This window comes from Nasonia vitripennis (assembly GCF_009193385.2).
Source record: "Nasonia vitripennis strain AsymCx chromosome 5 unlocalized genomic scaffold, Nvit_psr_1.1 chr5_random0008, whole genome shotgun sequence".
In the NCBI taxonomy this organism is placed as follows: domain Eukaryota; kingdom Metazoa; phylum Arthropoda; class Insecta; order Hymenoptera; family Pteromalidae; genus Nasonia; species Nasonia vitripennis.
The window spans coordinates 260354-272576 of NW_022279659.1; the positions used below are offsets into that span (position 1 = coordinate 260354).

Consider the following 12223-nt stretch of genomic DNA (forward strand, 5'->3'; position numbering starts at 1 on the left):
AAGCACAAGAACATACACAAGGCAACGTGGACATCGCCGGACGGGGCCACACAGAACCAAATTGATCATTTCCTCATTGAAAAAAGACGTCATACTAATGTTCTTGACGTAAGGGCTTACAGAGGGGCAGATAGCGACTCGGACCACTTCCTAGTAGTAGCCAAATTAAGAGCTAGACTAGTAGCGAATCAAAATAGTAAGCGAGCAAACAAGGTAGAAAGCTTCGATATTGAGAAACTCCGAGATAGAACAGAGCGAATTAGGTACCAGATAGAAATTAATAACAGGTTTCAGGCACTTGAAGAAGCAAACACATCGCCGGAGGGGAATGACGAACCGAATAGCTTATGGGGGGACATCGAAAAAACTGTAAAAGAGGCCGCGAACAAAGTACTGGGTAAAAAGAAAAAGCCAAAGAGCAAACCATGGTTTGACGAAGAGTGCGAACTCTGGTTTGAAAGGCGCAAAAAGGCTAAATTAGATAGCTTACAAAATAGAAGCGATAGGACCGTAAAAGAGTATTCTAACGTAAGGAAACAGACGAGCGCGATCTACAGAAATAAGAAGCGGGAGTATCAAAAGAATCTTATTAGGAGAATAGAAACTAACAGTAAGGAAAATAACCCACGCGAAATGTACAGAGGGATTAACGCCAGAAAGGGTTTTAGGAGTAGAGCGTAATTGATGAAGGACGAAAACGGAGACCTCGTAACAAATGACAACGAATTACTGTCACTGTGGAAAAATTATTTCGATAAATTATTAAACGTGCACGAAAATAGCGAAGAATTAGGGGACGAAATTCACACTGCTGAACCCCACGTGAGGGAACCGAGCTACCAAGAAGTAGAGGCCGCGATTAAAAAACTAAAAAACAACAAAGCCGCGGGAAATTACTCTATACCAGCTGAGTTACTCAAATATGGGGGCGTCGAGCTCACTTTCAAAATCTATAAACTAGTATGTGCCATCTGGAAAAATGAAACAATACCCGAAAATTGGAAGGAATCTATCATTATACCGATTTTTAAAAAGGGGGATAAGACAGACTGCAATAACTATAGGGGTATTTCACTTTTAGCAACGTGCTACAAAGTTCTGTGAAACGTAATACAAGCTAGACTCACTCCATTCGCGAAAGATATAGTAGGAGATTATCAGTGCGGATTTCGGCGCAACAGATCGACGAGCGATCAAATGTTTACCATAAGACAGTTGTTAGAGATAAAGTGGGAATTTTGCGAAACCATACACCAACTATTTATAGATTTTAAAAAAGCGTACGACTCTATTAAGCGAAGCAAAATGTATCAAATTCTAGTACTTCTCGGTGTACCAAAAAAACTCGTGAGTTTGATTCAAATATGTCTGAACGGAAGCACGGGAAAGGTCCGAGTAGGCGGTAATGTATCAGAACCCTTCATGATACGCGATGGTTTAAAACAAGGGGATGGGCTCTCTACGGTGCTGTTCAACTTAACGTTAGAGTATGCCGTTAGAAAAATGCAGGTTAGCCAGCTGGGCGCAACGCTTAATGGAACAACGCAGATACTAGGCTACACAGATGATTTGGATATACTGGGGGATTGTAGGGAAACGGTAGCAAGAAACGCGGAAATCCTCATAAAAGCGGTGTAGTATATAGGGTTAGAAGTGAGTGAATCAAAAACAAAGTACATGATTGTGGATAAGCTAGGCATCGGCAGAGGGGAGGAATATCTCAGAGTTGGGAATTTTACTTTTGAAAAGGTTAACGAATTCAGGTATCTGGGTACGACCATAAATGATAGAAACGAGATTAATGTCGAAATAAATAAGAGACTCCATTCGGGTAATGCTTGCTTCTACGCCGTGAGTAATTTACTTAAGTCGAGGCTGTTGTCTAAAAACGTTAAAATAAGAATATACAGGACAATAATACTGCCGGTGGTTCTGTACGGGTGCGAAACGTGGGCTCTCACTAAGCAGGCGGACAACCGTTTTAGGGTATTTGAAAATAAAGTCTTGCGAAAAATATACGGGCCGCAGAAAGATGAGGAAACCGGTGAATGGAGGAGACTACACAATGATGAGTTACACAATCTGTACGCGTCACCAAATATTAACAGAATAATAAAATCGCGCAGATTGGGATGGACAGGGCACGTAGCGAGAACGGGAGACGACCGTACGGCAGCGCGTGTCATGAAGGGCAGACCGGTGGTAACGCGACCTCTAGGTAGACCTAGACGTAGATGGGAGGACAACGTAAAAGCGGATCTAGTAGAAATAGGACGGGTGGGTGTCGATCGGAGAGGTGCATCTTGGGTGGGGTTGACACAAAATAGGACAGCGTGGAAGGCTTGCGTAGATGAGGCGATGAACTTTCGAGTTCCAAATGCCATGTAAAAAAAAAAAAAAAAAAAACTAATCTAGCTCTTAATTTGGCTACTACGAGGAAGTGGTCCGGTCGCTATCTGCCCCTCTATGAGATCTTACGTCGAGAACGTTAGAATGACGTCTTTTTTCAATGAAAAAATGGTCAATTTGGTTGTGTGTGGCCCTATCCGGCGATGTCCACGTTGCTTTGGGTATGTCCTTGTGCTTAAAATACGTAGTTTTGATTATAAGATCTTTTGCTGCCGCAAAATTTATGACCCTAATACCGTTATCGTTGCTGGCTTCGTGCAGGCTTTCCTTCCCTATAGTAGGCCTAAACATTTCCTCCCTACCTATTTTAGCATTGAAATCGCCTAATACTATTCTTGTGTCGTAAGACGCGATCTGATCGATTACCTGCTCTAAAGTTTCGTAATAGAGATCCTTATCGTCTTCTTCTTTGTCCTCCGTAGGACAGTGTGCATTAATAAATACATATCTATACCATTCACCTTCGATGATGATGTACGAGAGCATATCATTGACTGATTTGAAACTTTTAACCGAATGTATGCTTTTGCTTATGAGAAATCCGGTGCCTAGGGATCCTTCGCTCCCGGCCCCATACAGGTACGTGAAGTTACCCGATGCTGGTACTCCTCCATCTGGCCACCGCGATTCCTGTATTGCTACCAAAGTTAGATTGTACCTATCAGCTTCCTTTATGAGTTCTTTAAACGCGCCTGCTCTCTATAGACTGCGAACATTCCAAGGTCCGACCCTTAAGTCTCTTTTGGTTTGGTTATGATTTGTTTGAGCCATGATAGTATGTTAAACCCGCGCGCTTCGGATCCTGTTCCGATCGCAGGTGAGTCCACCGTTCTAGAGGTGATAACCCCCATATCTCTCTAGAACTAAGTATGAGAGCTTTCCGACTTTGACGAGGACAGTGTCAATTCGTCGTCAGACACACTACGGTGTCATTCTCGCATCCTATCGCCCCCCTGCAAGGCAGCGCGCCTTCGCTGGCATCGTTACCGCGTAAGACCAGGTGACGAATCATTCTACACATCCCCTTTCGGGGCAGTTGTCATCGCTCCCGCATCCTCCTCGGCAGCAGGATTTTTGCCCATTTTTGTAATGTGTGATGAAAGAGATAGATTGAGAGATAAGAGATAATGTGAAGTGTTTTTGTTGTTGTGGTGCTTGCGTAGTGTTTCTAGATGAATGCGTTCGACAGTGTGGGCTCATCACACGTCCGCGGCTGCTTATTCAATTTATTTGCAGCTAACCTCTTTCTCAGGGGCTGTTCCTCTATCCGCCACCTGAGGACGCGCTGTGTAGTGGTGATAGACACTCGCCCATCTGATCTGGACGACAACGCCCAAGACCCGCTTAGGGTAGCGACATTGTAACAGACAGTTGATGTCTACATAAAAATGTCTATATATAAAAAGCTAATATTTTTTAAAAGTGTTTTTAAAATAATCTAAGTAGGGTTTGTAGTGTTTTTGGCGTTATAGCTTATTGCAATGCAATTAAATATTATTGCAATAAAAACTTACCTGTCAAATTTTTCAATACAGAAATAACTTGATGTGCCATATAAGAATCAAGACCAGATGTTGGTTCGTCGCAAAGCATTAGTGGTGGATCTGTTAACACTTCTGATGCAAAAGATAAGCGCTTCATTTCTCCTCCAGATATGCCTTTGATCTTTCCAGGTATACCAATAATAGTATTACGACATTTTGTTAATGCAAGCTAGAAATATATATTCTCTTACAATACTTTATTTATAATCAATTGTTTATTTATTCATAAAAAAATATGTGCGTGAATATGTATAATACTTCAAAAGTAATAGTTCACCCTGATGAAAATAATAAACAAAAACAACCATCTTCTAGCTTGCGACGATTAGTCCATAGTTATGGACCTTCTCAAGCGATTAATTAATAAAATTAAAATTAGAAATTCACATTTTTAATGTTATAGTCACGTCTAACTATTGACTACAATATTAAATATGTGAATTTCTAATTTTAATCATATTAATGAATGGCTTGAAAAAGGCTTAAAGTGGACTAAACATCGCATGATAGAAGATGGTTGTTTTTATTTATAATTTTCACCAGAGTTGACTCTTACTCTTGAATTATGATACATATTTACTTAAACGTGGAGAAGTCTACGCAAAATTATCGGAAAAATATGTGTAATGTATTATTTCTTTTGAACTTTCTTCTTGTTTCTTTTGAAAAGTAGATGCACCATAATTCTTTTGAACTTTTTTCTTGTTTCTTTTGAAAAGTAAAACAATAGTATATTGAAAATTTCAAAAATTTTGAGTTTCGGAAGTTCTAAAAATTTATGAAATTTTCAAACTTTTTTAAATTTTCAAAATTTTCAAAATATTCAAAATTTATTCGCGAGGATGTTTCGTTTCGCTCTGGCAGGAATCACGTAAGGGAAAAATATTCTCACGAGGGTAGTAGTCAGCCGAGGAAAAATCTGCTTTCGTTCCTTTTTGCATATAGTATTTTATTCCACTTTTGGCCGGAAGGCTACTACTTAAGCCTAAAAAGTGGGGTCAAACCTTTAAAAAATTAAAAAACAATTTCAAAATTTTTCAAAATTAAAAAAAAAATTTCTTGGTCGTTGCATTCCATTTGCAGGGAAAATATGCTACTTTGACCCGCATCCTACGCGGCAGCCTGCATTCGAATTTGAAACATACACAGAGTTTTAAATAAATAAAATTTTTTAATGTTATGATTTTAATATTATATTTTATTCTTATGTCATTATATTGTATTATAATCTTAATATTCTTATTATTTTCCTAATTCATTACTTTAAGATAATTATCATTTTCTTATATAAAGAGTTGAATTAAAAAAGCACTAAAAATTTTGCAATGTCATCTTTGAGTTCTAGTTCCTTTGAGTTAAAAGCATTAGAAAACTTCGACATTTTAATGTATTAAAAAATATCATAAGCAAGCTATAACGAATTACATCCCGTATGGAAATTTTCAACAGTATTATAACGCAAGTCACCGTACGATTGTGATACATTTTGGTACATTACTGTAGACTTGTGTACGTTGACGTACATTCACGTACGTTTTGGATGGAATTTAGACATTTAATACAGCATTATACGTAATCGTACGCAAACGTACGCAATTGTGCGCAAACGTACGCAAACGTACGGCAACGTACGTCAACATACGTGACTGTACGAAAAATTGCTGGAATATACTCATTTACACGAATATGTACAGCTTTATACATTATCAGAGATAAAAAAATTTTTATACGTAAAATTTTACGGTTCTAAAAGATACTTGCTTGTACATAAGCGTACGAAAGCGTACGCAATCGTACGTGAACGTACGCAAACGTATACGTGAACGTACGCGAACGTATGTGAACGTACGCGAACGTATGTGAACGTACGCGAATGAACGCGAATGTACGCGAACGTACACAATTATACATGTTTGTACACAATTGTACAGACAAGTAATATTTTTTAATTTTCTGATTTTTTATATATTAATTTTTATATAGATTTTTTTTATATAGAAGTACACAAGGGAATTTTTAATGACCCGCGGAAGATATTTTATTCATATTAAATGTTTTATAAAAAATATTCATTTATTTATTTAATAAGTATATCTTAAGTTAGTTTACTTATTTAGTAAGCATTGCTTTGTTAAGGAAACAAAAAAAAAAAATAAAAATGTTGTAGCTCACAGCCAGTGTTTTGGTGTTGCCATCTGGATGGAAAAACGGTATTGGCCCTTATTATGTAAACTTTATAAATTTTTTATTTAAAACAACTTCCAAAAAATATACTGAAGGTTAATAATTTGTTGATGATTATCACCTGATAATCAGCTGATTATGATCAGCATTTTATCTCATATAAACGCATATAACTATCAGCTTAAATAAAAATATTAAGCTGATATCACCTGATAATCAGCTGACGTTTTGGCACGATTACCAGCAGATTAACAGCTAATTATTAGCTAATAATCAGTTGATTGTCATCTGTTTTTTTTTAGTAGGGCCATGTTCTAATAAATTACAATTTCTAATTTTTTCATACTTATTTTGTCGGTTATTATTATATAAATTGTTACTTATATTTCTTGTATTGTCTGAAATATAATGTTTTTGATTAAGTAATGGTAATTGCTGATATACCATAAGTCTATAGACAATTTTCTGCGCAATACGATTATTACCTTTTTTTTAGTAACAATCTTTTTTCATTTTTAAAATCAAATGTACTATCAACCAGTTTTCAACTATATCGTTTAGATGTAATAATAAGTGAATATTATATTACATGTACTGTTTACCGTATAATTTTTCAATAATATAAATTCACCTACATCTACGTACGTTTGCGTACGTTCACGTACATTCGCGTACGGTCGCGTACGTTGGCGTACGTTTGCATATTTTAAATTCAAAACAACTTTATGACTGGGCGAGACAAAAGTTCCAAACAATAACATTCTTTCACTATTCCAAAAAAGATTGCGAAAAAACTTCAACATCACTAAAGAAAAGATTCTCGGCAGCACCGTCTGTTACAAAAATTTCAGAAGGACATGCGTTTTTAGTTTCTCCCGACAAAAAAATTACTGTATTTAGATACTCTAATGCACCAAATCCATTATCATAGGAATCAATAAAAAAAATTGCACAGTATAAACCATATTATCAGTAATCAGTTACATTATTTAAGTGCACGGAATTAAAAGTAAAAAAAATAAAATTTAACTTTGTGATCAGATTCAGTGGACCAAAATTCATAAAAATAGCCTTCGTCAATGATTTTCCTCTAGATGTAAATTTCTTAACCGCGTAAAAAAGACATTTTGGATGATTTTTTGAGGTTAGGGACGAGCGCTTGAGGTATCGGTAAAAAACGGCCGGTTTCGTGTTCAGCAGCACAAAATACATGAAAATAGTCGTTGCTTAGAATTTTTCTGAGCCCCTGTGATTTCTGACAGCTTGATCATTTCGTAAAGTAGTAATTTTTTAAGGTTAGGGAACGCGTAGCTCCGTCTGGGAACAAAATTTTAAAAAACGCCCTCACTAATTGATAGTACATAAAAAATGCTAAATTTTCCATATTTTTAAAAATTTTTGGATCAAAAGGAATTTTGGGCAGAGCTTTGTTACGTTTAACGTGGAACGTCCCATATATATAGTTTTTTTTATCCTGATATTTGTTGATACATTTATTAAATAAATAAGATAAATATCACAAGGTGAGCATCTCTTTGGCGACAAAAAAATTTACAAATTTCATCTTCCTGGTAGAAATTGGCCTATTTAAAATGGTAAAACAGCTAAAAACATGGTTGTTTCTTTTGTCACTTCTTGTTAAAAAATGTAACGCTTTTTATCCGTGTTCATTAACAATTCTTAGATCGAACTGTTTCTAAAAAGTAATGCCCAAGATAGTTGGTTAAATGACAACGTCAGCGTAGCTCAGTTGGCTAAGGCACGCGGCTATCCTTGTGTAGGGCTCGGGTTCGAGTCTCTGGTCGGTTAAAATTTTTCGCATGCAAATCATTATTCTATAAACTTTCGTTAAAGAAAAACTTGAGGACTAGCTGCTAGTAATGATTTACCAATTCTAATTTTATATCGCCATTAACTACGTGTACCAGTGTCGTATTATTTGACTAACTATCTTCAGGAGTAAATAGTTAAGAATACTCAATCTAAAATCTGCCAAAGAACTAGGATAAAAAGCGTTACATCTTGTAACAAAAACTTACAAAGAAAACTACCAAGTTCTTAGATTGACAACCTCAGAACTTACAAATAACTTAGATTTTGATTCTGCCAGGGCTTTTACTACTGTTCTGGTAATAATTAATTATTGCAGTATACATCGAATCAACACAATTTTTATATTATATAGTACTGATCAAAGAAAAAGATCCTCCAAATTTGAGCTTGATTACTTTAGTTGATTCTAGCGGTAAATTCAGATTCAGCGATGAAAAATACACAAAATATAGTGTTTGAGGCATTAGAAAAGAATATATTTCGACTTTGCAGCACCAAAAACTATATTTTTTCAAAAAATGAGCACCTTTGGACTCGATTTTGAGGTTAGGATATCAGTCTAATGCTTTCTCTATAGTTTTTCTGTACTCCATAATCAGTGAACCTGACGCTCGGAAAATTTAACTTTGATTGGTTGTTTATATCTCACGTTCTTTCACTGCGAGTGAATCAAATGGTTCTATCGTGGATTAAATAGGTTTTGGTCTTTTAGGTTAGGTTTTTGGTTATCTGGCTGTGAATTCAGATTCAGCGGTAAAAAATACACCAAATATAGTGTTTGAGGAATTAGAAAAAAATATATTATGACTTTGCGGCACCAAAAACCGTATTTTTCCGAAAAATGAGCACCTATGGACTTAATTTTGAGGTTAGGATATCAGTCTAACGCTTCTTCTATAGTTTTTATATATTTTATAATCAGTTAACATGCCGTTAAACAAATTTCACCTAGATCGGTTGTTTTTATTGGAAGTTCTACGATTTTGACCACTGTGCGGCGCACATAAAAATATTATTAAAAAAAGGTGTCTGGATATTAACATAAAATTTGTTACTTTTTAAAATGTTTAAACGTTTTTTGTTGATTATTTTCAGAAAATTTTTAAAAATATTATTTGAAGTGCCCTTCAAAGCCCAAATCTTAAGTAAGTCTGCAGTAGCTGGAAAATGAAAATTCTGAATTTTGGCCTTTGAAGAAATGTCATACCTGATAATATGGCATATATAAACATGGTTTTATATTTTTCACGTTATACCTGAATATATTTAATAGTTTATTCATTTTTTAAACAATTTGGGGAAAATATAAACAAAAAATTGAATTTTTCATTTTTTTACAATTTAGGGTGTATCCATCCCCACGTCTAAGCAACTGTGCTATAAAATTGTATACGATACTTGTGAACTAAGCAGCTTATTAGTGCACGGCGGTTTATCACCCTCGCTGCACTCTAGTCCTAATACACGTCGTGCAATAATCGGCTACTTACATCGACGACGATTTTTCATCGACGACGATCTACAGTAATCCAAACAAGCAAGTTTTATTAATGCTATTATTACAAAGTGAGCAAAGATATTTCAAATTGCGCACAATGCGCTAAAATGTTTATTATCAATATTAAATGAATACACAGCCACAACATTTCCAAAGAATCCTCGATCCTTATTAAATACGCCGAAATCAATGGCAATAACAACTATAAATACTGGTTAAAATTATTATTTAGGAATTACGAATGCTTTAAAAACAATTATTGAGATTTATCTAGCATCGCAAATTTATTTTTAGAAGCTTTTATTAAAGAAGCAACAAATTTGTCAACTAATATAATGATGCAGATATAAAAATAAAAATTAATTGATTCTCTTGCGATGGTCCTGCATGATCTTAGTGACTTGAGTGAAGGGTTGCTAGAGGAAAAGTAATTGATTTTGTTTACATTCTCCAAAGTTCCATAATAAAACTCACATAGAAAATCATATTGAAATATGTGAAAATCAGGTTGTAAAAGATTACCTCTGAAATAACTTCATTGACTCTTCGAATTCTCTGCTTATAGGGAATATTTTTATCCATTCGTACTAGAGCTTGAAACAAAAGGTGTTCGTTCACCGTAAGAGTTCCAATAAACAAGTCATCTTGTTGCACGTACGCCATTTGAGAAGCTAACATATTAGAATTAACTTGTTGTTCATTAATTGCAATATTTCCAGATACCACGACATCAGAACTGCATCGGAATGTTAAAACATTCAATAATGTAGTTTTTCCCGCTCCTGACGAACCCATTATTACCAATAACTCTCCTGGATACGCTATTCCAGAAACTGTAAGAAATATAAAAATATTTATACTGGACTAGGTAACAAAGTTTGGTCAAAATAAAAAAAAATTTTCCACGGGTTGACATGAAATGTCCCATATATATATATATATATAAAATCACTATATAATATAAGTATATATATAAATATATACTTATATTATATAGTGATTTTAAGCCAAGGTTAGATTCGACCCCTCCCCCCCTCAGCTCGTCCTCAGACCCCCTCAGACCCCCTCACAATAACGTTAAAACATTTAAAAAATACGCGTTATTTTTTACTTATTAAAGGAAAATAACCCACGCGAAATGTACAGAGGGATTAACGCCAGAAAGGGTTTTAGGAGTAGAGCGTAATTGATGAAGGACGAAAACGGGGACCTCGTAACAAATGACAACGAATTACTGTCACTGTGGAAAAATTATTTCGATTAATTATTAAACGTGCACGAAAATAGCGAAGAATTAGGGGACGAAATTCACACTGCTGAACTGCACGTGGAGGAACCGAGCTACCAAGAAGTAGGGGCCGCGATTAAAAAACTAAAAAACAACAAAGCCGCGGGAAATTACTCTATACCAGCTGAGTTACTCAAATATGGGGGCGTCGAGCTCACTTTCAAATCTATAAACTAGTATGTGCCATCTGGAAAAATGAAACAATACCCGAAAATTGGAAGGAATCTATCATTATACCGATTTTTAAAAAGGGGGATAAGACAGACTGCAATAACTATAGGGGTATCTCACTTTTAGCAACGTGATGCAAAGTTCTGTCAAACGTAATACAAGCTAGACTCACTCCATTCGCGGAAGATATAGTGGAAGATTATCAGTGCGGATTTCGGCGCAACAGATCGACGAGCGATCAAATGTTTACCATAAGACAGTTGTTAGAGAAAACGCGGAAATCCTCATAAAAGCGACAGAGTATACAGGGTTAGAAGTTAGTGAATCAAAAACAAAGTACATGATTGTGGATAAACTAGGCATCTGCAGAGGGGAGGGAGATCTCAGAGTTGGGGATTTTACTTTTGAAGAGGTTAGCGAATTCAGGTATCTGGGTACGACCATAAATGATAGAAACGAGATTAATGTTGAAATAAACAAGAGACTCCATTCGAGTAATGTTTGCTTCTACGCCGTGAGTAATTTACTTAAGTCGAGGCTGTTGTCTAAAAACATTAAAATAAGAATATGCAGGACAATAATACTGCCGGTGGTTCTGTACGGGTACGAAACGTGGGCTCTCACTAAGCAGGCGGACAACCGTTTTAGGGTATTTGAAAATAAAATCTTGCGAAAAATATACAGGCCGAAGAAAGATGAGAAAACCTGGGAATGGAGAAGACTACACAATGATGAGTTACACAATCTGTATGCGTCACCAAATATTAACAGAATAATAAAATCGCGCAGATTGGGATGGGCAGTGCACGTAGCGAGAATGGGAGACGACCGTACGGTAGCGCGTGTCATGAAGGGCAGGCCGATGGTAACGCGACCTCTAGGTAGACATAGACGTAGATGGGAGGACAACGTAAAAGCGGATCTAGTAGAAGTAGGACGGGTGGGTGTCGATCGGAGAGGTGAATCTTGGGTGGGGTTGACACAAGATAGGGCAGCGTGGAAGGCTTGCGTAGATGAGGCGATGAACTTTCGAGTTCCAAATGCCACGTAAAAAAAAAATGAAGCAAGGAACAACTCTTAACATAATTAATATTTAACTTGCCATGCCCGTTTTTTTTTTTTTTTTTTTTTTTTGTTTATTGGTGGACAACTAAAATTTTCCTTATATGTAATAGAACGCCATGCAAACACTATAAGTACAATGAAACGGGCATGGCAAGTTACGTAGTAATTATCTTGACAGTTGTTCCATGCTTCATTACGATTAAATTTGCGGAATATATTAAACTCGCCTAA

General features: G+C 35.9%; 1 protein-coding gene across 1 annotated transcript in view; it reads right to left on the reverse strand.

The window, feature by feature from the left end:
• white (protein) overlaps window positions 1-12223 on the reverse strand; it is a gene marked incomplete at its 3' end in the record, with an annotated part of 414981 nt that overhangs the window by 237324 nt on the left and 165434 nt on the right. Inside the window, 2 exon segments of the mRNA NM_001191034.1 lie at window positions 3924-4122; window positions 9991-10301. Of these exon segments, the coding sequence (NP_001177963.1) occupies window positions 3924-4122; window positions 9991-10301 (510 nt within the window).